This window comes from Nomascus leucogenys, chromosome 6 (assembly GCF_006542625.1).
Source record: "Nomascus leucogenys isolate Asia chromosome 6, Asia_NLE_v1, whole genome shotgun sequence".
NCBI classification, from domain to species: Eukaryota; Metazoa; Chordata; class Mammalia; order Primates; family Hylobatidae; genus Nomascus; species Nomascus leucogenys.
Genome location: NC_044386.1, coordinates 102,957,563 through 102,985,199, shown reverse-complemented (window position 1 = coordinate 102,985,199; position 27,637 = coordinate 102,957,563). Strand labels below are relative to the sequence as shown.

General features: G+C 43.1%; 1 protein-coding gene across 3 annotated transcripts in view; it reads right to left on the bottom strand.

Annotated features, from left to right (window-relative positions):
• The window catches only part of BTBD1 (BTB domain containing 1), a 92,690-nt gene that overhangs the window by 47,306 nt on the left and 17,747 nt on the right, over window positions 1-27,637 (bottom strand). For 2 of the 3 annotated variants that reach the window (XM_030814932.1, XM_030814935.1), the window contains exon 1: window positions 6,887-8,168. The exons of the other annotated variant lie outside the window; for it this stretch is intronic. In XM_030814932.1, coding sequence (XP_030670792.1) covers window positions 6,887-7,287 — 401 coding nt within the window. In that variant the 5' untranslated portion in view covers window positions 7,288-8,168. Of the gene's footprint in view, window positions 1-6,886; window positions 8,169-27,637 lie in introns of those variants that run through there. 3 annotated transcript variants of the gene reach the window in all.

Below are 27,637 nucleotides of genomic sequence, written 5' to 3'. Positions count from 1 at the left end.
TGGCCTCAAGCAATCCTCCCACCTCAGCCTCCCCAAGTGCTGGGATTATAGGCCTAAGCCACTGTACCCAGCTTGACAGCATACATTTTTCTATTAGCTTCACTCTTGGCTCTAGTTTATTTCTTACCCTTGTGTTTCTTATAAGACATTTTAAGTTCTTTTGGGTGCACTGCAAATTAAAAATAAATACTGGACAATAAACAATAAGAAAAGGATCTCTGTGTATCTTATATTTTTAATTTATTTTCTTAAACAGTACCAGGCACATTGTGGGCATGTGTTTAAGTCTCAATAAATACATGTTAATTGACTAGACGATTCAGCATAGGTTTCTATGTAACATCAAAAGGGAAAATATTTTCATTTCTAATAAAAAAAAAGTTACTTAAAAATCCAAGAATCCTCTTGGTTCATATGTATACATTTCCTTTACATTCTATTTAATTATTAGAGTTTTTATAATATTTTAAAAAAACTAAGCCAAGGTTCTTAAAATATAAAGATTAAACATGACATTACCACAATTCTTTGTATTTTAAAGTGACCATTTAAGCTCTCATATACAACCTCTAAGGACGAGAGCACAGAAAAATTATTACATGTCCTCAAATTAGTCCTATTTTCCCTCCAAATTAATAGTTTTTTTTTTTTTTTTTTAACTTAGGTTATATTTAATCTAACTAAAAATTTAAAGCCAGGCACGGTAGCTCACACCTGTAATCCCAGCACTTTGGGAGGCCGAGGCAGGCAGATCACCTTGGGTCAGGAGTTTGAGACCAGCCTGGCCAATATGGTAAAACCCCATCTCTACTAAAAATACAAAAATTAGCCAGGCGTGGTGGCACACACCTGTAATCCTAACTATTCGGGAGGCTAAGTCAGGAGAATCGCTTGAACCCAGCAGACGAAGGTTGGGCGAGCCAAGATCGCGCCACTGTACTCCAGCCTGGGCGACAGAGAGAGACTCTATCTCAAAAAATAAACTAAAATAAAATAAATTTTAAAAGCCTAAGGTGAAAACTTGATTTTATATAAGAATGATCACAAGATATGTATAAGAAACTTTGTATCACTACTTATCTGTTCATTTTACTCAAAAACATTTATTAAGGGACTATATAGCAGGCACTATAATACTCCTAGAGATAAAAATATGGGTAAGATAGCTTTGCCCATAAAAAGCTTACACAGTCAAGTCATGCATTACTTAATGATGGGGACACATTCTAAGAAAGGCATTGTTCGACAATTTCATCATCATGCAAACATCACAGGGTACTCACATAAACCTCAATGGTATAGCCTACTACGCAACTAAGCTATGTGGTATAGACTACTGCTTCTGGGCTACAAACCAGTACAGGATGTTACTGTACTGAATACTGCAGGCAACTTTAAAACAATGGTGAGTATTGTGTATCTAAACATAGAAAATGCATAGTAAAAATACCGTATTATAATCTTATGGGTCCACCATCTTATGTGCAGTCCATTGTTGAGCAAAATGCCATTATGCGGCACACGACTATAGTCTGGTACTGAAATGATTAAAAAGTAATGTCCTAATAATGGAAGTATATATTAGGCACTCATATCTAATAACTAATCTTTAATGATGGCCCCAAGAAATCATGCTTTCTTGTGTTCATGCCCTTACATAGATCTGTCCCATGATGAATCTGTGTTGCCCGTGTGGGCCCCTTGAACCAACAGATTGTGGCAGAGTGACATTGCACCAGTCTGAGACCTACACCTTAAGGATGCCTGGCAGCTCCTGCTTTTGTGTTCCTGGGAGTCACGAGCCATGAAGTCAAGCTACCCTGCTGTGGAGACCAGCTGAAGAAGCCTCTTGAAGAGGACCTGAGACTTAAGGCTCAGCCATCCCAGACTCGGCGTTAAACCTCCAGATGAGTCCAACCCCACCTGCTATCTGACTACAGCTATATAGATGACAAACCACCTAGGTGATTCCAGTCAACCCACACAACTGTAACAGATAATAAAACAGTTGTTTAAGTCACTAGGTATTCCAGTGATTTGTTCTACAGCAACAGCTAACTAAAACATGCTGTGAGAGATTAGATGAGCCAGTGTGCAATTTTGCCTGTGGGTGGAATTTTTATAGAGGAGGTAAAGCCTGAAGATTATCTGAAGAGTAGTAATTAAGTGTGGAGCCCTGGCAGAACGACTGAGAACGACTGAGAAGCACAAAGGTAAGGAGGCCTTAGAAGCAGGCACTAAAGAAAAAGGCCATCAGTAATTAGGGTTGAAACACTGAGTGGTCGGAGAGGAGAGGAAGAGAGAGAGATCAAATCACAAAGGTTTCATGTACCTGCTAAAGTGTTTAAACTTCATCCTGTAGGTAAAAAGAAGTCATTAAAAGATTCAGGGGAATTATATGACAATATACCAATATTGGAGAGATCACTGTTAACAGGGTGAACGGAGAGAGTTAAGTCTAAACGCGGTAGTTTGGTTGAAGCAATGCAGAAAAAAATGGAGAGGCAGGTAAAATTTTCAGGAATGGTATAAAATGGACAAGAAATGTGTAGAACGGAGTGAAACGAAACTACAATTTGGAGCTATGCCCATTAAGTCATTTCCTAGCTGACCTACAGAATCATAAGCAAGAATACATAACTGCTTTTTGGGGTTGCTTTATTTATAGCATTAATATGGCAAAAGCTATTGCAGGGGGATAAGAAGTAAGCCTGTCTCAAAGGATTTTCCTGAAATTTAAGTGAGATCACAAAGGGGCTTAGGAACAATCTATGGCACACAGTAAGTACTCATTAAATGTCAGATATTTTTATTAATAACATGTCCATCTGCATGGGTATAAAACATTACTTCGCGATGGTCCAGTTGGGAATGAGGGTCTGGAGCTAAGTAGAGCTTTGGAGACACACGTGGGGGAGTGAGTGCCTAAAGCTCTAGAAAGGATGACAGCTGAGGACAGAATACTGAAGAACACTTACCTCATGCCCCTTCCAGCCATCACGTCATTCTCTGTTCCCCTTTGCAATAAAACTCCTGAGAGGATTGTTTATACTAGCTGTCTCCAGCTCTTCACTTCCCATTTTCTCCCTAACCTACTCTAATCAGCTGAAATCACTCTCGGCAGGGTTATCAATAGCTTCCACCTTGTCAAGACTAAAAATCAACTCAAAGTCTTCATTTTACCTGACTCTCAATAGCATTTAACATAACTGACCACTTTCCACTTTCCATAGTCGACATTTCCCACTTCTTCTTTCTCGAAATGTTTTGACTTGACTTTCAGAATACAATGTTGCTTCTTTCTCTTCTAATTCCACTGACAGCTGCTTCTCAGTTTCATTTTATGCTTTTTCTCTGCTACATCTCTACATATTCGAAGACTCCAGAGCTCATCCTTGTACCTCTCTTTACAATCTACATTCCTTCCCTAGGTAATCTCACTTGATCTCTCGATTTAAATACCATTCACTCTTAACTTTCAAATTTATGTTCAGCAAGCTGTTCCCTAACCTCCAAATTCATATTTCTGCCTACTCTATGACCTTACTTGGATGTCTTGGAAGTTCTCTTGGTTGTACCTTCAAAAATATATCCAGAATTTGACCATGTCTCATCATGTCCTTTGCTACCTCTCTGGTACAAGGTACAACTCACCATCCCCTCCTGCCTGGACTACTGCAAAAGCCTCTTCATCTAGCACCTTGCAGCTTATTTTACTCCAACCACTGCCAGGAAGAGTTTTTTTTTTTTTTAATGTAAATCAGATCACAGCCTCCTGCCACCACCTCTGCCTTCCCAATCCCATTCAAAACTCTCCAAAGGCTTTCTATCAAATACCAGCTGAAAAAGTCTTCGCTCAGTCTCTAAAGCCCTGCACCATCCTGCCTGGCCTTTTTGACCTCATTTTCTACCACTTCCCTCTACTGTGCTCAAGGCACACTGGTTCACTCTTGTGTTCCTCCAATAGGAGATCCTTAGTGCCTAAAACAATGCTTTCCCTTGCTGAGAATGTTCCTTCTCTCATAACTTGATTATTTTTCTTCAAAACATTCATCAGTACTTGACATTGTATCTTTAGTTTTCCTTTACTAGATTATGTGCTTCATGAGGACAAGGACTTTTTCTTGTTTATTGCTGTATCCCAAACACCTACAACAGCCATTTGCTGTTTCACAAGCGCCCCAAAAGGGAGGCATATAGTATTTGTCAAACAAACAACTGAAGAACATCATTTAAAGGTCAGGCAGTTCAAAGTGCAGTTTCTTTAAGGGCTTCAAACTTAAGTTCATGAGCCTGTAAGTAATGTTAACTAATTCAAGATGTTTACAAGTATGCCCAAACTAACCTGCTCTTCCAACTTAGCAAGTACTATCAGGCATCTTTTTGTCACGTATTAGCTAACTACAACATCTATGTTACACAGCCAGCCAACACTAAATTTAGAAATCAGTCCAGATATCAGTTTCAAAATAGAACAATGACCAGAACCTGAAGAATAAATACAATGCCAGGAAAATAAAACACCCTGAAAATGTAAAACTAAAAAAAAAGTTTAAAAATGTAAAAAATGTTTTAAAATGTAAAAAAAAAAAAAAAAAAAATTGCACTGTCCTACATTTCAAACACTCTAAAATTAACTTATTTTCTATTGATGGGAAAGCACTAATTAGCAGCTTCAGTGAAAATATTAAAATATGCATTTTCCTCTACATTCTTATCCTAGTAATCTCAATATTTTTTCAAAGTAAAAAATTGCCTCAAAATAGTTTTAGATTTGTGGTTCTCAAATTTAGTTTGTATAAGTATCACTTAGGGAGAGTGTTAAAAATGCTACCAAGGTCTCACCTCCAAATATTACGGTATATAATGAGGACGGTATCTACACATTTTGTAAGCACCCCCGATTATAATGCAGACGGCCCACAGATCATTTTGAAAACTACTTCTAGTCTAGAAACCCCAAATGAACTATACCCAATCCTCCTGGTGAACTTTAAACTAAAATGACCTGGATTTTAGCTTTTGAGGTTTTCTCCCCGCCCCCTTTATAAATGAAATTGAACTAAATTACAGAAAGTATCAGAAACAGAGAGAAAAGAAGAAAAAAAGGTACTTTCATCTTACTACTCCAGGTGACTTTGCTTAGCATTTTGGTATGTTTCCTTTATCCTCGTCTCTAGGTATATGTTTGTTCCATTTCTTTTCACGTTGTAATCATGGTGCAGTTTCAAGTGCTATCCATCATATTTAGTGACTGCATTATATTTCATCAAGTGAACCTATCACTGTTTAACCATTCCCTACAGCTCACTACTTCCTCACTACTATAAATAAAGCTGTAAACATTTTGGTACACAATTTGCTGTACTTGAATGCTTCTTACGTGTGGAAAGAAAATCTATAGCACCAAACTGTTTTCCAAAAGGGTTTTTACCACCATCTTTGTCAGAAAATGCTGTTCAGATACTACCTTTAAATTTTTTGGTGGGATTAATGGAAGGAAAAAATACCAAGGTCTTTTAATTTGCACTTCCTAATTACCAGCCAGGTAAAACATTCATTAATTAGTTGTATTTTTTCTTTCTCTAAGTTATCTATCCTGTCCTTTATCCATTTGTTAATGGAATCTTAGTATTTGTTTCTAGTTGTGTGAACTCTACATTCATTTTCTTGTTGATCTTTCCGATTCAACTGTGAGCCTTTGTATCTAATTCTGTCCCACTGACCTGCCTGTTTTTGCTTCAGTACTACCCAAGACTCTCCCACTTTGATAACAACACGTTCTACTCAGGCAGCTATTTAAAACCATCTTAGTATGAAGACATGGTCTTCAGTGTGAGTTAGCTGTTTGTTACCTTGGGCAAGATACTTGACTCTTCTGGGACTCAGTCCCATTTGCGAAACTGGGGTAAACAATTCTTACGCCTCCCTAACAGGATGGCTGTGATTAAAAGCTAATAATGCCAGACAATCACATCTTTCCATTAGATGTCAATCTACTATCCTCAAATAACCAACAAGCAAATTCTAACATCAAGGGAGAGATTCATTTATAAGCAAATGTGACCTTGTGTGTAGAAACACAAAGCAGGTAAAGCCTCACTTATCTGTTTTGGTATTTACTTTCCTGGGTCTTGACAACTAATACGTTAATGAAAAACAAAAACAAAAAAAGTGGCCAGGCGCGGTGGCTCACGCCTGTAATCCCAGCACTTTAGGAGGCCAAGGTGGGCGGATCGCTGACCCTAGGAGTCCGAGACCAGCCTGGGCAACATAGTGAAACCCTATCTCTACCAAAAATAAAATAAAATAAAAATTAGCCTGGCGTGGTGGCGCGTGCCTGTAGTCCCAACTACTCGGGAGGCTGAGGTCAGAGGATCACCTGAGCCCGGAGAGGTCGAGGCTGCAGTGAGCCATGATCGCGCTACAGCACTCTAGCCTGGGAGACAGAGCAAGACCCTGTCTCAAAAAAAGCGGAGGGAGGGGGGCGACAATAACCCTAAAACATCGCCTGCAAGATTTTTCAGCTACTCTCTTCCCCCCAAAACATAAAACTTCGCAAATGGGCAATCAGGACAACCTGATCTGCTCTTCCATCCTTGCCACTGGTCTAATTCTGAAGCCTGAGCGACAATCCACAATTGGAATGCGAAACGCCTTTCAACGGTAAAACGCACGCTTGCCGGATGAAGACATGAACGTTTACTTGGCGACTGAGCCGTCCTGGCTCACAGATTTCGATTTCGACCTTCCGGAGCATCAACGGCTAGGGAGAAAACTGAGGCCCCGGGCGGATCAGAGGAGACCAGCCCAAGGTCATCCGGGAGTCGGGGCAGGCCGGGCCCCGGGGATCTCCCAGCCCGACCCGGCGCGCGCTGCCGCTCACCTCAGCAGCGCCAGGAAGGCGGCGGGCTCCACGTCCGGCAGCTCGATCTCGGCCGACGTGGTGGCCATGCCGCCGTTGAACATGGCGTCAAAGACGGCGCTGCCGGCCGCCAGCACGAAGCGGTGGGCGGGGATGCGCTGCGGGCCCCCCGCGGCGACGGCGCCGCGACCCTTGCCCAGTACGAAGCGCACATCGCTCAGCAGCTCGGAGTTGAAGAGGAAGGCGAAGCGCTCCTTCAGCGACGCCTTGGTCGCCTGCCAGTTGTAGAGAGGTTCCCGCTGCAGGGGGAGCAGAGGCCCCAGAGAGGACGGTGAGGGCGGCGACGGCGGCGCCGCGGGGCCCGGCTCCGCCTCAGCCCCCGAGGCCTGCTCCCCAGCTGCGGCAGGCCCGAGCGAGGCCATCCTCCAGCTGCGCAGTTGCCCAGGCTATGGACAAAACTCCGCCGCCATCGCCGAGGCCGCCTCCGGAGGCCGACGCCGCCTCCCTGCCTTCCGGGAAAGGCGCTTCCGGGGGCCTCGCGCCTCCGCAGGCCCCTCCCTGACCGCGCTCGTCCCCGCACGCCAGGGTTGCCGCTGTGCGCGGCCGCGGGAGGTGTAACAGGACTGGACTCCCGGCGGCCCGAGGGCAGGGGCGTGGGGAGATGGTCCTAGCCCAGCGCTCCCGGAGGTGGAGCTTCTACAGGCTGGGTGCTGCCAGGCCTACGGGCACCCACCCCCTGGCTCAGTGCCCTGGGTATTGACTCAGTAGGTCTGGGGTAGGGCCTGAGAATTTGGGATTTTAAGATGCATCGTGGATCTGCAGGCGGCTGTCACGCCTGCCTCTTTCTTTCTGCAGGCCCCTCATCACCAAGTCCAGCGCCCCCATTGTGTATCTAGGACATGTCCCAAGGCCTGTCCCGAGGAGTGTTTCGCCTGGAAGTGGAGGGGCAGGAAAGTATAGCCAAGGGAACACATGGGGAGGGGACGACATGACTTCCCACAGCCCCGTGCCCCAAGCGTGGCGAAGTCACAGCTCCAGATGGCCGCGAAACCCGTGGAAATTCCGGAAGCAGAGGTGGAAGGCTTAGAACCCCAGTGACCTCTCCCCAGGTCCGCAGGTCCCTTTCCCTTCTAATTGACCCTTTGGTTCCTTGCTCCTAGTCTAAGAGACATTTCCTTCTACTGCTTCCATCACTGTATTTGAAACCCCTCGTGCTACCCACCTTCCCTTCTAGCGCTTGTTTTCAGTCCTTGCACTGAACCACTGCCTAAGCTTGAAATTTAAAAAATTAAAAATTAAAACACACACACAATGGAAAAGGCTGTATTATCCCTTCCCAGGCAGTATTTACAATGTGGATCATCATGATTGGGGGACAGAGCCCTTACTTTCCCTTCAGTGAGGCACGCCCTGAGTTAAGTTAGCTGTCAAAAGCAGAACGTAGAAAACCCAAGAAATAGTCCTTGACCAGGCACGTATAGTTGGAAACACCTATTCTTTGCAGGAAGAGCCTTACAGATTACAAATGCCATCAACTAAATAGTAAACCCCAAACCTGGGTTTCTCCTGTAAAACCACTCCACTTGTGAAACCACCAGAGGGTACTTCCAGCTGTTAGGCATTTAGAATGGTGACTTCTTTGGGAGAGGAATGTGCATGGGAAGAGACTTAAAGTAGTAGGGACTGAAATAGTGGATGCACAACCCCTTCCCCATTGCCAGCCGGCAATTCCTAAAGACAAAGGGACATCATGCTACTAATGATACCATTATCACACCTAACAAAATTAACCATATCATCAAATCACCTATATATAATTTTTTTTTGAGACGGAGTCTCGCTCTGTTGCCAAAGGTGGAGTGCAATGGCACGAAGTCTGCCTTCCGGGCTCAAGCGATTCTCCTCCTCAGCTTCCCCAGTAGCTGGAATTACAGGTGCGTGCCACCACATCCAGCTAATTATTTGTATTTTTAGTAGAGACGGGGTTTCACCATATTGACCAGGCTGCTCTCCAAGTCCTGACCTTGTGATCTGCCCGCCTCGGTCTCCCAAAGTGCTGGGATTACAGGCATGAGCCACCACGCCTGGTCCTATATATAATATTTAATGTACAGTTAATATTTAAGTTTCTCCACTTGTCTCAAAAAAAAAATTTTTTTTAGACGGAGTCTTGCTCTGTTGCCCAGGCTGGAGTGCAGTGGCATGATCTCCCCTCACTGCAAGCTCTGCCTCCTGCGTTCACACCATTCTCCTGTCTCAGCCTCCCGAGTAGGTGGGACTACAGGCACCTACCACCAAGCCCGCTAATTTTTTTTTGTTTTTTTTTTTTTTTTGTATTTTTTAGTGTGTCGAGAGTTCCTTCCTTCTGGTGGGTTCATGGTCTTGCTGACTTCAAGAATGGAGCCGCGGACCTTCCTGGTGAGTTTTACAGCTCTTCATAAGGCACGAACGCAAAGATTTATTGTGCAGAGCAAAAGAACAAAGCTCCTATGTCACGGAAGGAAACCCCAACCGGTTGTAGCCTCTGTCTGGGGGGCTGGGGTGGGGGGAGGGGGCAGCTTTTATTTCTTTATTTGTCCCCGCCCATGTCCTGCTGATTGGTCCATTTTACAGAATGCTGATTGGTTCATTTTACAGAGTTCTGATTGGTCCATTTTACAGGGTGCTGATTGGTCCATTTTACAGAATGCTGATTGGTCCATTTTACAGAGTACTGATTGGTCCATTTTACAGAGTGCTGATTGGTCCATTTTACAAACCTCTAGCTAGCCACAGAGTGCTGATTGGTGTGTTTTTACAGAGCACTGATTGGCACATTTTACAAACCTCTTGTAAGACAGAAAAGTTCTTCAAGTCCTCACCCTACCCAGAAGTCCAGTTGGCTTCACCTGTCATTAGTAAAGACAGGATTTCACCGTGTTAGCCAGGATGGTCTTGATCTCCTGACCTTATGATCTGCCTGCCTTGGTCTCCCAAAGTGCTGGAATTACAGGCATGAGCCACTGCACCTGGCCAAAAATATCCTTCACAGATGACCTTTTTTCCAATCCAGGATCAAATCAATGTTCATATATTATTGACTGTGTTGACTTCTTTGAAGGTCTGGGGAATTGTGGAGTATAATGCTCCACAATCTGGATTTGTCTGGTGGATTCTGTATGATTCATGGTTAGATTCCAGGTTAAACATTTTAGGCAAGAATACGCTGGTGATGTTAAGTACTTCATTGCCTCACTTCAGAAAGCGTATGTTGGTGGTGCTAAGCTTGATGACCTGGTGAGGCTGTGACTGTCAGATCTCTCCATTGTGAAGGTGTATGATTCTTATGTAATAAGTAATCCATGAGGGTGATGCTCTAAGACTGTTTGACCAGTCTGTTTCCCCAAAAAGCTTTCACCTACTGATTTCAGCATCCATTGATGATTCAGAAAATTAATTCACTTACTACTTTTAAGTGTCATCCCAGGTATTCTAATGCAGGCCTTTCATAGATCACACTCTGTAGTATACTATACTAGCTAGTTTAAAAGGAAAGAGATTAAAAAACATAGAATTGGACATAAGAAAGGATATATAAACATAATTATGGAGTTAAAAAATATGAGTAATTCTATTAGTGGCTTTGAAAATATCAAAGAAATGTACTCGTCTAGAAAACCTGGACAATTCAATTATCTATACAGGACATTAAAACTTTCAAAATAATAACCTTCAGGGAAGACTGGTTCCAGATGAGCTAGTTAAACATGTTATTATTGTTTTAAAGGAAATGTTTAAAATAATACATGTTTGTTATAGAAGTAAGTAGACTTCCAGTTTCAGCCATAATGTACCAACTTGTCTAACCCTCCCACCAAAAACAACTATACAAGCTGGAGTGTGTGTGTGTGTGTGTGTGTGTGTGTGTGTGTGTGTGTATAAACAACTGTTTGAAGGCATTGTTAAAGAAAAAAGTTATTCTGGGCTGTTGCAGTGGCTCACGCCTGTAATCCCAGCACTTTGAAAGGACAAGGCAGGCAGATCACCTGAGGTCAGGGTTCGAGACCAGCCTGGCTAACATGGTGAAACCCCATCTCTACTAAAAATCTAAAAATTAACTGGGTATGGTGACATACGCCTGTAATCCCAGCTATTCGGGAGGCTGAGGCAGGAGAATCGTTTGAACCTGAGAGGCAGAGGTTGCAGGGAGCCAAGATCATGCCACTGCTCTCCAGCCTGGGCAACAGGGCAAGACTCCATCTCAAAAAAAAAAAAAAAAGAAAAAAAAAAGTTATTCTGACACTAGTTAAAACGGTAAGAAAGATTTTATTCAAGATGATTGCAGTGGGAGCATTGCAACAGGAGAGAGAGATCAGGCACAGTTCTGAAAACAGCGTCGACAGCTGGGCATTTATAGCCAATGAACAAAGTGAAGCGGGGGTCAATGGGTGGAAAATTACTAAGATGATGCATTAAGGGTGGGGAGATTCTTTCTAAGACTGGGTTGGGCAGGCCAAAGACAGGATATGGGCCAAGGTAGAGGCCTAGTTGAGAAAAAAGTCCTAAGGAGCCTGACTAAAATGTTTGGTCAAGGGAGTTTTTGTCAATATTAAAAAATAACAGATGCTGGCCGGGCCCAGTGGCTCATGCCTGTAATTGCAGCACTTTGGGAGACCGAGGTGGGCAGATCACCTGAGGTTAGGAGTTTGAGACCAGCCTAGCCAACATGGTGAAACCCCATCTCTACTAAAAATACAAAAAAATTAGCGGGGTGTGGTGGGGGGCGCCTATGATCTCAGCTACTTGGGAGGCTGAGGCAGGAGAATTGCATGACCCCGGGAGGTGGAGGTTGTAGTGAGCTCAGACTGAGCCATTACACTCCAGCCTTGGCAACAAGAATGAAACTCCATCTCAAAAAATATATAAATAAATGAATTTTTTTAAAAAGAATAAAAGATGGCTGGGCACAGTGGCTCACGCCTGTAATCCCAGCACTTTGGGAGGCCGAGGCAGGTGGATCATGAGGTCAGCCATTTAAGACCAGCCTGGCCAAGATGGTGAAACCCCATCTCTACTAAAATTACAAAAATTAGCTGGGCGTGGTGGCAGGCGCCTGTAATCCCAGCTACTTGGGAAGCTGAGGCAGGAGAATTGCTGGAACCCAGGGGGCAGAGGTTGCAGTGAGCTGCGATTGCGCCACTGCTCTCCAGCCTAGGTGACAGAGTGAGACTCTGTCTCAAAAAAAAAAAAAGAAGAAAGGATACAGATAAGACTTGAGGGATCAGGACCCTTAAAAGAAGTGTGTGAGATTCACTCCAACTTTTCCTCTGAAGGCATTTTCTAATTTGTTGCTTGTTTCCCAAGCAGAAAGAAATAAGGAGACAGAGTATGAGGCTGCCAAAGTAACCGGGGGAAAGTCCTGGAAATGAGGAAACTGCAGAGACATAAATCTAAAAATCTGCATACAAATTCACTTCATGCTATTGGGTAACTTCTAAGCTGCCCTGTGCAGTGAGAAACAATGGCAGCTGAGAGACTAAGAGTTAAGTAGAGACTTCTATGTGCTGCACAGTGCTGGAGAGATGGAGGCTATAGTTCAAGCTCCACCAGGATGGGAGAGCCTTGGCAAACACAAAACTTTTGGCTGAAATCCCATAGGGACATGCCCTAGAAAAAGAATTATACTTTACTAGTAAGAACAAAATTCAATAGCTTAAAACTAATCCTTGACAGGTTCAAGGTGATCTGTTTGAAGACATATGTGTTGTCCTACACTTTTTCATCTACAATGTTGTCAAGAAAATTAAAAATTATAAGGCATATTGAAAAGATGAGAGAGAGGGAGAGAGAGAGAAGATAATGGAATCAGTTCTATAGGATTCAGGTATTGAATTTATCAGACAAGGACTTTAAAATAACTATGATTGCACTTTGGAAGTCCAAGGCAGGTGGATCACCTGAGGTTGGGAGTTTGAGACAAGCCTGGCCAGTATGGTGAAACCTCATCTCTACTAAAAATACAAAAAATTAGCTGGGTGTGGTAGTGGGCGCCTATAATCCCAGCTACTTGGGAGACTGAGGTGGGAGAATCACTTGAACCCGGGAGGCGGAGGTCCCAGTGAGCCAAGATCGCACCACTGCACTCCAGCCTGGGCCTGACAGAGTGAGATCCCATCTCAAAAATAAAATAATAGTAATAATAAATAAAATAACTGTAATTACTGTATGAAAAAGATAGAAAAAAGATGAAGAATTTTACCAGAGAATTGGAATCTGTGCAGAAGTGTCAAATGGAGATCCTTGACCCGAAAAAGTACTATAACAAATTAATAACTAATTTGTGTTTAATAGCAAATTAGATATAGCAGAACAGAGGATTAATGTAACTGGAAGACAAGCCTGTAGAAAATGTTTAAATTGAAACACAGGGAGAAAAAAGCATAGAAAATACAGAAAACAGGCCGGGCGCAGTAGCTCACACCTGTAATCCCAGCACTTTAGGAGCCCAAGACAGGCAGATTGCTTGAGGCCAGGAGTTTGAGACCAGCCTGGGCAACATGGCAAAGCTCCACCTTTACAAAAAATACAAAAATTAGCTGGACATAGTGGTGTCCAACTGTAACCCCAGCTACTCAGGTGGCTGATGCAGGAGAATCACTTGAACCTGGGAGGTGGAGGCTGCAGTGAGCCATGATCATGCCACTGCACTCCAGCCTGGGCAACAGAATGAGACCGTCTCAATAAAATAAATAAATAAATACATAGGAAACAACATATGTCTGTTAATTCTGTTAATCATGAGACAAAGTGAAAAGGACTAATATATGTATAACGGAGTCATAGAAGGATGATAGAGAATGAGGCAGAAGAGCATTTGAAAAAATACTTGCTGGAAAATTTCCATACTGATGAAATATATCAAACTACAAGGAAATGTAAGCCTTTGCTACTCTTGCATTCTGCATATCTGCAGACTTAACACCACGTGGATGCCACCAAGGCTTATGGCTTGCATCCTCTGGATAGGCAGCCTGAGCAGCACCCGGGGCTGGAATGTAGGAAGCAGAGTCCAAAGGTGGCTGCAGGGCGGCAGCACCCCAGGCCTGGCCCCCAAAACATTCTGTCCTCCTAGGCCCCTGGGCCTGTGATGGGAGAGACAGCCTTGAAGAAGATTTCTGAAATGCCTTCAGGGACTTTTTCCATTGTCTTAACTATTAGCACCTGCCTCCTTTTTTTTTTGAGACGGAGTCTTGCTCTGTCACCCAGGCTGGAGTGCAGTGGCATGGTCTTGGCTCACTGCAACCTCTGCCTCCTGGGTTCAGGTGATTCTCCTGCCTCAGCCTCTCAAGTAGCTGGGATTATAGGCATGTGCCACCATGCCCAGCTAATTTTTGTATTTTTAGTAGAGATGGCGTTTCACCATGTTGGCCAGGCTGGTCTCGAACTCCTGACCTTGTGATCTGCCCACCTTGGCCTCCCAAAGTGCTGGGATTACAGGCATGAGCCACCACACCCGGCCCAAGCACCTGCCTCCCTTTTATCTGTGATAATCTCTCTAACAAGTGGTGGCTCAGCTGTGCTTTTGGATTCCTCACCTGAAAATGCTCTTTCCTTGTGTACCACATGGCCAGGCTGAGAATTTTCCAAATTTTTATTCTCTGCTTCCCTTTTAAGTTCTAATTTTAGATCATGCCTTGACTCTTATATCTGCTCATAATCTGTTAAAAGCAGCCACACCATGTCTTGGATGCTTTGCTGCTTAGAAATTTCTTCTACCAGATACCCTAGGTCATCACTCTGAAGTTCAGCCTTCCACAAAGTCCTAGTTCATGGACACAATGCAGCCATGTTATTTGCTATAGTTTAACAAGGGTGACCTTTGCTCCAGTTCTCATTTCCATCTGAGACCTCATCAGCCTGGCCTTCATTGTTCATATTTCTATCAGCATTTTGCCCACAACCACTTAACCAGTCTCAAAGTTTCAAACTTTCCCTTGTCTTCCTGTCTTCTTCTGAGCCCTCCAAACTCTTCCAACGTCTTCCCGTTACTCAGTTACAAAACCACTTCCACATTTTCAGGTATCTTCCTAGCAACCCCCGACCCTTGGTACAAATTTTCTGTCCTAGTCCATTTGGGATGCTATAAAGGAGTACCTGCTGCTACATAATTTATAAAGAAAAGAGATTTATTTGGCTCACAGTTCTGCAGGCTGCTTCTACTCATGGTAGAAGGCAGAGGGGGCAGCTGGCATGTACAGATCACATGGTGAGAGAAGAAGCAAGAGAGAGGGGAGGAGGTGCCAGGCTCTTTCAATAATCAGTTCTAATGAGAACTAAGAGTGAGAATTCACTTACTCCCATGAGAATAGCACCAAGACATTTATGTGGGACCTGCCCTGTGATCCAAACACTTCCTATCAGGCCTCACCTCCAACACTGGGGATCAAATTTCAACATGAGATTTGGTGGGGCCAAACAAACCACATCCAAACCACAGCAGATAACAGTGCAGGATTATTTGTGATAATAAAACATTGGAATAGGCTGAGTGCAGTGGTTCATGCTTGTAATTCCAGCACTTTGGAAGGCCTAGGTGGGCAGATCGCCTGAGGTCAGGTGTTTCTTTTCTGTCTGAGCTGTATCAGACATTCAGAGAACTGCTACAAATTTGTGCCCTACAGGCTGGGTGTGGTGGCTCACGCCTGTAATCCCAGCACTTTGGGAGGCCAAGGCAGGCGGATCATGAGGTCAGGAGATCGAGACCATCCTGGCTAACACGGTGAAACCCCATCTCTACTAAAAATACAAAAAATTAGCCAGGCCTGGTGGCAGGCACCTGTAGTCCCAGCTACTCAGGAGGCTGAGGCAGGAGAATGGCGTGAACCCAGGAGGTGGAGCTTGCAGTGAGCAGAGATTGTGCCACTGCACTCCAGCCTGGGTGACACAGCAAGACTCTGTCTCAAAAAAAAAAAAAAAAAAATCGTGCCCTACAAACAAGGAATCTGATAAATTCTATTTTGTGCGATTCCTGTCGCACAAGGGTATGGTTATAATCAATAAATTATCAAGAATGTTCCTGAAAGGAGAAGACTTCTGTTTTGACCAAGTGTTAATAAGAATCAAATCCTTTGTTTACAACTTCATACTTTGAAGGATTTTCCATAGACTAGCTTCTGGTGCTGTGTATTTTTATTTTTATTTTATATATTTTTGGAGAAAGAGTCTCGATCTGTCACCCAGGCTGGAGTGCAGTGGTGTAATCTCAGCTCACTGCAACCTCTGCCTCCCAGGTTCAAGCAATTCTTGTGCCTCAGCCTCCTGAATAGCTGGGACTACAAGCATGTGCCACCACGCCTGTTTAATTTTTTGTATTTTTGTAGAGACAGCTTTCACCATGTTGCCCAGGCTGTTCTCAAACTCCTGAGCTCAGGCAATCCGCCCTCCTCAGCCTCCCAAAGTGCTGGGATTAGAAAAACATAAAATAAAGTAAAAATAAAAATAAAGCAAAATAAAATTAAAAAGAAACACAAGCTGAGAAGAATATTTGCATGATTTATGACAAAGGCATGATATTCTTAATATATAAAGAGCCTTTACAAATCAATAGGACAAATACTCTTTCTTTTTTAATGGACAAAAGACACAAACGGAGAACTCACGGAAGTATAACCTCTCTGAAGAGCAATTCAGAAATGTGCCCACAGTTTAAAACCTACATATCTTTTGTTCCAGTAATTCTACCTATGGTATCCTAAAGAAATAAGAGCTGAGTGTGGAGTTAAAAGCAACAATAACAAAGATATCAAAGCATTATAATATTTTTAAAAATAGAAACAACTTAGATCAGTGGTTAACTAAATTATGGTACAATCAATCATATGATGGAATGATAAATATCTGTTGAAAAAAATTCTATTGATGTGAAAAAATATTCTCAACCCATAATGCTAAGTAAAAACAGGCTACAGAATGAGACATGTAGCATACCATTTTGTCTTTTGGGCTCAGAGTATACCATTTTGTTTTAAATGCCACATACACGCACACATATATGTGTATAAAGAGACAAAGTAGGACCACTGTTATCAATTTGATGTATTGCGGGATAATGGGAATGTGGGTGATTTCCCCCACTTCCTGTTACTTTTCTTTTTTTTTTTTTTCGAGATGGAGTCTCGCACTGTTGCACGGGCTGGAGCACAATGGTGCAATCTCAGCTCACCGCAACCTCTGCCTCCCGGGTTCAAGCGATTCTCCGGCCTCAGCCTCCTGAGCAGCTGGGATTACAGGTGCCTGCCACACCCGGCTAATTTTTTGTATTTTTAGTAGCGATGGGGTTTCACCATGTTGGCCAGGCTGGTCTCGAATTCCTGACTTCATGATCTGCCCATCTCAGCCTCCCAATCTATTACTTTTCTTATTTTAGAGAAAGAGGTTTTTTTTTTTCTTTTTTAAATAAAAACATTGTGAGATTTGACTATATACAAATTTTGAATTATCCACCTGGTCAACTATAGCAGGGACACTAGGCATGTCTATGCCATAGAATGCAGTTTGTTTCCTTGACTTCCTCTGAAATGCTGTTAGGTTTCACCTTTCATTTGATTAAATGCAATTTAATTCAGTTCGATGCTCATTGCAAGGCAGTTAGAGGTGAGATTCCAAAGATGACTAGAACATGTTACTCACCCTGAAGAAGCTTATAATTTAGTAGAAAAGGGGGAAGCCCACTGGAGCCTGCTCAGCTAGAAATAAAACTTCTTTTGATGTTTAGTGGATTTGAAAAAATAAAAATGCAGCAGCAAAGGCAATTTGTCATTCCCTAGACTAAATTCAGCTTACGTTGGAGCTCTTCTTTCTTTGCTTGTCATTGCTTTCTGGAATCCAGCCTAGGAAAGTAATATATGTCACCATGTGTGCTAGTTTATAATTAGAACAAATGTGAGGACTTATAAGAAAAAGACCTATTGGCAAAAAACATTGAGTAAAATTCTAGAAAAGGCAGTCAGGAGAAAGAAGAAGGAAGAAATCTATTTTGGAAAATAATTTAATGCCAAAGAAAGATAAGACATTTAAAAAGCATAAAAGGCAATTATTATGCCCTTAGGATTTTTATATTTCAGCGAGTGCATGAAAATATAGCTGCTATTGAATTACCCTCTATTTGAAAGGATGAGTATTGTAGGTATAAATAGAAGCTAAGGTCAAGAAGCTAAAGGCAGAAAAAGACTCACAGATCCAGCAGAGACCGATAAGCATGTAAAATAATATCCTCTATTCATAAGGCTGCGATTATGCCCATGACCCGAGTTTGAGCTCCAGGAAAGAAGTGCAGGATAAAAGCCAGGGGTCCCAACATTGCCCTTCCTACAAATCTTGTTTTGTTTTGTTTTGAGATGGAGTCTCACTCTGTTGCCCAGGCTGGAGTACAGTGGTACGACCTCAGCTCACTGCAACCTCCACCTCCCAGGTTCAAGCGATTCTCCTGCCTCAGCCTCCCAAGTAGATGGGACCACCGGTGCGCGTCACCAAGCCTGGCTAATTTTTGTATTTTTAGTAGAGACGGGGTTTCACCATGTTGGCCAGACTGGTCTTTAACTCCTGACCTGAGGTGATCTGCCCACCTCAGCCTCCCAAAGTGCTGGGATCATAGACGTGAGCCACTGCGCCCAGCTCCTTCCTATAAGTCTAAAACCCGCCCCGGCCTTCGACACACTTTACTGTAACATTAACACACAGTAGATTCTGATTTCTAAGATCTCTGAGCCCATAGGGTTAATTTCTCCCAATACTTCACCTTTTTTCAACTGAGAATTCACACTTTTCAGAAAGATGTGGTTGACCTAAGCCCCAAAACCCAACACTCCCTCTTTCTCCAAGATCTAGAGTTTCTGAGAAGCCTTTTCCAGAAGCATGGCCCTAGAAATTACACAAGTGAACAAACAGGAAAAGGGTCACCCCTAGTGTGAAGCAGCTTGATCCCCCCATCTTTCCACTCCGTCTCCCCACTGTGCAGACCCCCCCATCTCAGATTTCCCACCATCTGCCTGCCACACTCAGCACAGAGCTGCTCAGCCTTCCTTCTCTGCTGTCCTGTCCTCACCCATCCCCTTGACCATCCCCTCGACCATCCCCTCTGTCTCAGGCTCCTATCCCAGCTGTCTGTGCCCAGCCACATTCACTGATGGCTCCCCCACTGTGCCACACTCCATTGAGTGGCAGTGCTAAGTGAGTTTGCTGCCTCTTCTTCATCCTTCTCTGAGAGGTTCTCTTCTTTACACGTCACTCCCATGACTCAATGGTCAGATCTTTTCTTCAAGAAGAGGATAAAGAAGGGACCAGGTGTGGTGACTCACGCCTGTAATCCCAGCGCTTTGGGAGGCCGAGGCGGGTGGATCACTGGAGGTCAGGAATTCAAGATCAGCCTGGCCAACATGGCGAAACCCCGTCTCTACTAAAAATACAAAAATTAGCTGGACATGGTGGTGCACACCTGTAGTCCCAGCTACTTGGGAGGCTGAGGGAGAATTGCATTAATCTGGGGGCAGAGGTTGCAGTGAGCCAAAATTGTGCCACTACACTCCAGCCTGGACGACAGAGGAGACTCCGTCTCAAAAAAAAAGATGAGTGGAAAGAAGGAACTGTTAGTTCCCCAGGTCCACTCAGGTTCTCTCAGTTCGCTAGCTCTTTTTCAGACATGCTTCATCTCCATGTTAGAGTAAATATCTCTGTTCTGCCTCACCTGGGAGCCACTCTTCTGGGCTTGAGTTAGAATTTATTTAATAGCTGATACACAATTTTAGTCTGTCACCCATCTGAGGGATGGGGGACACGTCTACCCATCCTAAACAGATTCTTGGCACCTTTTCCCTGATGAATTCGACGTGTGGGTGGGAACAGGAGATACTGTCTATCTGTGCCCTTTATCTTTTTGGATTGAAGAGGCGGAAAATTCCTGTTCCTAGGTTCCCTGAGGCAATAACGTTCCTTTGGATCCAGTTTTCTTGGGATGACTGGAGGAAGCTGAGGTTTGTAGCTTCCAAAGAGCCTTGGTTTCTTAACCCAAGCATCTGTTGCACTGGCTGGCACCAGGGTTCTAGGCATGGTTTATATTTACTTCCATCCCACCATTTTTCTTACAAACTCCAGATCCCATGATGCTCTCATGGACTCCCTGAATGTGTCATCTTCTATCAAAATTTCTCCTCCTTTCTTCTGGCTCTGTGAGAGTATGCCTCTGCTTGGACCAGTAGAACTGAACTAAATGTTGGTTCATATTTAAGTAAATTATGTCCAGGGGCTTGTTACATAAAGAGGAGTGTGCAGGGGAGATTGATTTGTTAATGAAATAGAAATAGAAGGCAGGACACTCTGAGGACAGCGTATTTAGAAGCAACAATAATACTAATAAGCATATTTACTTAACGTATTGAAGTCACTATTTTTGGTCATCTCTTCTCCTACACCTCCTCCTCTTCTTCCTCCTCCTCCTTTTGACATTACACTTACTTTTTTTACACCTTTCTCTTTCAAAAATTCCGTTTTTTTTTTTTTTAGATGGAGTCTTGCTCTGTCACCCAGGCTGGAGTGCAGCTGTGCGATCTCGGCTCACTGCAACCTCTGCCTCCCAGGTTCAAGCAATTCTGCCTCAGCCTCCGGAGTAGCTGGGATTACAGGTGCACGCCACCACACCGGCTAATTTCTTTTGTATTTTTAGTAGAGACAGGATTTCACCATGTTGCTCAGGCTGGTCTTGAATGCCTGGCCTCAAGTGATCCACCCACCTCAGCCTCCCAAAGCACTGGGATTCCAGGCGTGCCCAGCCCAGGAGGCTGAGGTGAAAAGATTGCTTGAGCCCGGGAGGTGGAGGTTGTAATAAGCTGAGATCATGCCACTGCACTCCAGTCTGAGAGACAGAGCAAAATCCTGTCTAAAAAAAAAAAAAAAAAAAAAAAGATTCATTCAAATTTCAGAGATGTTAAAATGTAAAGAAATATACATTTATAATTCATAAAATACACTACACGTAAGCTATTCTGCACACTATAGTTTAGTATTTTTTTATTTTTTGTTTTACTGTATGTTTTTCTTTGTAGATTTCTTTCATTTTTCTGAATGTTTCTCAAATTAGACTTGTTTTGCTGATTGATTTTCTACCATGTCAATTTTGATTTCCACTTCTAATGATGACTTTAAATAGTCTATCATAGATTTTTTTATAATAAATTTTTTAAAATCTTGGCCTTATTGCTCTTGGGTGTATGCTCCCTTTATCTCTTTTATAAATGATGAACCTCACACAAGAAATCCAAATGTGAAAGGCATAAAAAAATCTTATAGGTGAAATCATAGGACACATTGGAGTAGGCAAAAAAATTCTTAAAAAGGAAATAAAAAGCTTTAACTGTAAAAGAAAAAAATTATAAATAAGGCTATATTAAAATGAAGAACTTCTGTTTATCAAAGATGTCAATTAAGGGAAGGAAAAGGCATACCATTGTCTTGGAAAAGATCTTTATTAATAAAGGTCTGGCAACCAGAATGCGTAAATTGTTAAAAGAAAGGAAGCCAATCAAACAAAAAATGGGCAAAAGACAAGCACTTCATTAAAGAGGTATTCAAATAGCCAATAAGTACACAAAAAGATCTTCAACATAATGAGTCATCAAGGAAATGCAAATTAAAGCCACAATGAGATACCACTACACCAGAACCACAATAGCTAAAAATTAAATGGCTGACAATAATGAGTGTTGTCAAAGACATAGAACAATCAGAACACTCATATTATACTCTCCTGGTGGGAGTATAAATTTGTGCAACCATTTTGGAAAATTGTTTGGCATTATATTTATGTTCACCTATAGATGAACATAAATATAATCTGTGACCTAGGGATATTCCCAACAGAAATATGCACCTGTGTTCACCAAAAGACATGTCCAAATATGTTCATAAGAGTATCATTTGTAATAAAAACTAAAAACTATTAAAGTGTTCATCTTCAGTAGAAAATAGAAATTGTGGTATATTCACACAGAGAAATACTAAACAGCCATGAAAATGAGCCATGAAATGCAACATCATAGATGAATCTCACAAACATAATATTGGATAACAGGAGCCAGATCCCAAAGAGTGTGTACTATATACATAAAGTGCAAAAACAAGAACCTAATCTATGGTGTCAGAAGGCAAGGTATGGAAATGACAAGAGTTGGGCTTCTGGGTGCTGTTACTGTTCTATTTCGGGATCTGAGTATCGCTACTCAGGCAGCTCATTATGTCCAACATCTCTTTGTGTGCTTTCACTTTTGCAAATTCACTGAGCTATACACTTCAGGATTCATGCACCTTTCTGTGTATATGTTAGACTTTATTGAAGTTTCAAAAAAAGAACTGGAGATTTGTTCTCTAAATTCTTGCATTTCTTCTGGAAGATTTAGTTAAGAGATATTCCTTAGGCTCTTATTGCTTTTTACTGTCAGCGTCCTTAAATTACTTTTTGCTTGCTTGAGTAACGATGACAATATTTGTGCACACAATAAAGTGATGTATTTGATTTCCCTCTTTTTTTTTTTTTTGAGATGGAGTTTCGCTCTTGTTGCCCAGGCTGGAGTGCAATGGCGTGATCTCAGCTCAACCTCCGCCTCCTGGGTTCAAGCGATTCTTCTGCCTCAGCCTCCCGAGTAGCGGGGATTACAGGCATGCGCCACCACGCCCGGCTAATTTTATATTTTTAGTAGAGACAGGGTTTCTCCATGTTGGTCAGGCAGGTCTCAAACTCCTGACCTCAGGTGATCCGCCCACCTTGGCCTCCCAAAGTGCTGGGATTACAGGCATGACCCACCGCACCCAGCCTTGATTTCCCTCTTAATATTCCTGTGCAGCTTTCCTCCTGTAAGACAGAAGGCTTATCTTCCCAGAGCAGGAAAGAGTGAATATTTGGCTTCCTTATCAAGGTGATTGGTTTAACATTAGCGTGGCCAGGGAGAAGAGCTGGTGTTTGCTCCTGAGCCTCTTTTAGCTCCTAGGAATGCAGAATGAAGAGCCATGGACTTGCTGGGAGAGGGTGAGGTGACCCTATTGCTCGACCTCCTGGTCAGGGGCCAGATGGACAATGTGGCAGTAATTCAGTGGAGCTCATGGGGTCAGTGAAAGCCAAAGTGAGGCTGAGCCAGCTGGAGAGTGGCCCTCCAGCTCTGACCGAGAGGAACAAAGCTGGTTAGACCAACTTCAGAGATTAGCTGTAGACCCCAGAACACCAGGGCCAGGTCCAACTGCCCCTCAGTGATCACCAGCCTGCACATACCAAAGGGCCAACATGAAGCCAAGGGAGGCTTCTAAACCCACAATATCTCAAAGTGACATCGGCCCCTTCTCTGTAGACCCAGATGCTACCTTAGAGATAAGCTGGAAGTGGAGAGAGGAATCTGAGGCTGAGACATTTTGCTTATGGGGTAGCCTTACTTAAATGGATTGGTTACATTCTTGTCTTCAACTAATTGCAGTGGGATAGACTGAAATACATTTTTTCCCTGTTACCTAGTGGTGGGACCTGGTAAGATCAGATCACTTGGCCAGGCACAGTGGCTCACGCCTGTAATCCCAGCACTTTGGGAGGCTGAGGCCGGCGGATCCCGAGTTCAGAAGATCGAGACCATCCTGGCTAACATGGCGAAACCCCATCTCTACTAAAAATACAAAAAATTAGCCGGGCGTGGTGGCGGGTGCCTGTAGTCCCAACTACTCACGAGGCCGAGGCAGAAGAATGGCATGAACCCAGGAGGCGGAGCTTGCAGTGAGCAGAGATCGTGCCACTGCACTCCAGCCTGGGCAATAGAGCAAGAATCCATCTCAAAAAAAGAAAAGATCAGATCACTTACAGAGAAATAAAACATTTCTTCAGCACTTCTGAGTATGGCATGAATAAATTCGCAGCCTTCTTTCTTTCTCTTGTTTATTTTTCTTTGATTTTCCCACCTTGCAGACTTTTGTTACGGTTGAAAGTAGTTTATGATAGAAAGTTTTGTATATATTTGAATAGAATAACTTGAGAAGAAAGCTCCTGGCGCTGGAACTCCCCACAATATTTTATTTAGTAGTTAAACAATTTTTATAATTTCTCTTACTTTTTCACTCTATTCATTGTCTAATCATCTATCCACCCACCCAAGCAATAGCCATTTTGTTGGAGCTATGCATCGGGTGTTCAGCTAGAAGATGAGTAACACCGTCCTTGCCATAAGTTTTGAATACAGAGAATGAGCAGGTAGCAAACACTGTTCCCTATTCCCTCCTGCACACATCCACATGGGCTTATTTTCAATTTCAGTGTCTAGGCATTTTAATTACCAGGCATTGTTCTAGGTCCTGGGTTTCTGAGTCTTTTGACACAACGGCAGTGGTCTTTGAGCACTTCCTTGATTTGTAGTACGCCAAGAGGTACATCTCCTCTCCCAGACCTGGAATCAGCCCTTTCTCCCAGGACCATTTGTTCCCTTTAGTGGGAAATATATCTAGAAACCAGAATGTGGCCCCAGGAGAGCTCATTTCTTCTGTGGTCATGATTTTTTTTCTAGGACTTCTCAAAGGATAAGAGCTGAGATGGTGAATATTAGGGGAGGAGATATAGTAGGAGATGAAGAAAAAACTACTTTTTCTAGGTCGTTTTTCTATTTTCAATCATTTAGTATATATATATATATGTTTTTTTTTTTTTTTGAGACAGAATCTCTCTGTGTTGCTCATGCTGGAGTGCAGTGGCATGATCTCGGCTCACTGCAACCTCCACCTCCTGGGTTCAAGCAATTCTCCTGCCTCAGCCTCCCGAGTAGCTGGGTCTACAGGCGTGCACCACCATGCCCAATTAATTTTTGTATTTTTAGTAGAGATGAGGTTTCACCATGTTGGCCAAGGATGGTCTCGATCTCTTGACCTTATGATCTGCCTGCCTTGGCCTCCCAAAGTTCTGGGATTACAGGTGTGAGCCACCACGCCCAGCCTAGTTTATATTTTTGATTTTAATAACTAATACATCTGTTAAAATACCTTTATAGTTGCTATAGATGTATAATACCTCTGTTAAAATACCTTAAGAGTTGGTACTGAACGCATCATGGCATTGCCAGTCTGGGTGAGGTAGGTTGCTGCCATGCCTTCCCAAGAGTTACAACCTGGGTGCCTGTGCCCAACTCTGACCTTCTGGTTCCTGTGCCAAGGTTCCCACCAGAGATGGAGGGTGACAGTGGTTGCTGGGCAGGAGTTGGGGAGACAGGCCAAGTGAGGCCCAATGCACCAGGGGGCAGGAAGCAAGTGGCTTGGGTTGGTCCCTGGGAAGCGGGGAGGCAGCGGGAGGTGGGACCCTCCATGAGCCAGGGTGCAAGCTCCAGTGCATGCCCTGTTGTTTCATCAGACTTCACTTACAACACACAGATTCAAAGATCAAATTACTAAGGGCCAGGCACAGTGGCCCACACCTGTAATCCTGCACTTTGGGAGGCCAAGGTGGGCGGATCACTTGAGGTCAGAAGTTCGAGACCAGCCTGGCCAATGTGGGGAAACCCCGTTTCTACTAAAAATACTAAAATTAGCCAGGTATGGTGGCACACACCTGTAGCCCCAGCTACTTGGGAGACTGAGGCAGGAGAATCACTTGAACCTGGGAGGCAGAGGTTGCAGTGAGCCAAGATCACACCATTGCACTCCAGCCTGGTGACAGAGCGAGACTCCGCCTCAAAAAAAAAGAAGATAAAATGACTAAGAATTTTTCAAGATGGCAACTGCAAAGCACTAAACCTCAAGTGGGGGCTCTTCAGAGCACAGAGCCCTGTGAGACTGCACCTGTCCTATGTCCATGAAGCAGTCCCTGTCTATATAGTATGTGGTAGAAGTTTTTAGAATATGGTCTGGGGTCCTGAGGATCAATGGAGACCCTTCAAGTGATTTGTGAGGTCAAAAGCACTTTCATAAAAATACTAAGACATTTTTGCCTTTTTCACTCTCATTGTCTCAGGAGCATGCAGTGGGGTTTTCCAAAGGCTACTTGACTTGTGATATTGAAACAGATGGAATGCGGAAGCAGAGAATCCTGCTGTCTCCTATTAAGCCAGACATTAAAGAGTTTGTTTTTTTGTGTTTTTGGTTTTCGTTTTTTTGTTTGTTTTTTGAGACGGAGTCTGCTCTGTTGCCCAGGCTGGAGTACAGTGGTGCAGTCTCAGCTCACTGTAACCTCTGCCTCCCAGGTTCAAGCAATTCTCCTGCCTCAGCCTCCTGAGTAGCTGGGATTATAGGCGCATGCCACCACACCCAGCTAATTTTTGTATTTTCAGTAGAGACGGAGTTTCACCATGTTGGCCTGACTGGTCTCGAACTCCTGACCTTAGGTAATCTGCTCGCCTTGGCCTCCCAAAGTGTTGGGGTTACAGGCGTGAGCCACCGCACCCAGGCTTTTTGTAGGAGTTTTGTGTGTGTGTATGTGTGTGTGTGTGTGTGTGTGTGTGTATTCTTTGTGGTTTTCTATATATAGGATCATGTCATCTGTTAATAAAGATAATTTTACTTCCTCCCTTCCAATTTGGAGGTTTTTTTTTTTTTTCTTTTTCTTGGCTAATTGCTCCATCTAGGAGTTCTAGTACAGTGTTGAATAGCAGTGGTGAAAATAGGCATCCTTGTCTCATTCCTGATCTTAAGAGAAAAGTTGGCCTGGCACGGTGGCTCATGCCTGTAATCCCAGCACTTTGGGAGGCCGAGATAGGCGGATCACATGAGGTTGGGAGTTCGAGACTAGTTTGACCAACATGTAGAAACCCCCATCTTTACTAAAAATACAAAATTAGCCGGGTGTTGTGGCACATGCCTGTAATACCAGCTACTTGGGAGGCTGAGGCAGGAGAATCACTTGAACCCAGGAGGCAGAGGTTGCGATGAGCCAAGATCGCGCCACTGCACTCTATCCTGGGCAACAAGAATGAAACTCCATCTGAAAAAAAAAAAAAAGAGAGAAAAGTTTTTGCTTTTTACCATTGAGTATGATGTTAGCTGTGTTTTTCATCATGTTGAGGATAGTCTCCTTCTATTCCTAGTTTGCTGAACGTTTTATCATGAAAGTCTCAATAATTTTTAAGAACGTGGAGTGTCCGTGAGACCCGTTTGAGAACTGCAGATCTAGAGTATTAGTTAAGAGCAAGGGCTGTAAAGTCAGTCTACCTGGTTTTGAATTGCAGCTGGGCCACTTATTTGCTATAAGACCTTGGCCAATTTACTTAACCTTTCTGTGCCCTAGTTTCCTTACTTGGAAAATAGGAATGACGATAATAGTAACATGATCTACCTCAGAGGGTTAAATTAAAATGAGATGAATACATAATAGAACGGTGCCCAATGTAGGGTAAGTGCTCAACAAATGTTAGCAAGTATTCAAAGAACCAAACCAATTTCAATACTGACTGGCGATTTCTGTATTACTCTTTTCCTAAAGTCTACCCTACAAGGATTTAATAATTTGACTTCGCCTTTGATTGTTTAACACAAGATGCCTCATTTTTCAAATTTACATTTCTGTAATTGTTATTGTTTACATCTTTGTCATAGTTGTTTTTCTTCTTAATCCATTTTAACTGTCCAATTGTGCTTTTGTTATTAGCTGTCTTACCTACTGCTTTGATGCAGTCAAATATAAGATAAATAACTAAATTTAGGCCAGTTTACACCACATTATCAAGGCTGTTGTTGTGTTAATAAAAATAATAATAGGGCTCCAAGGACTTCAAAGAGCTGAAATTATCTGTCCCA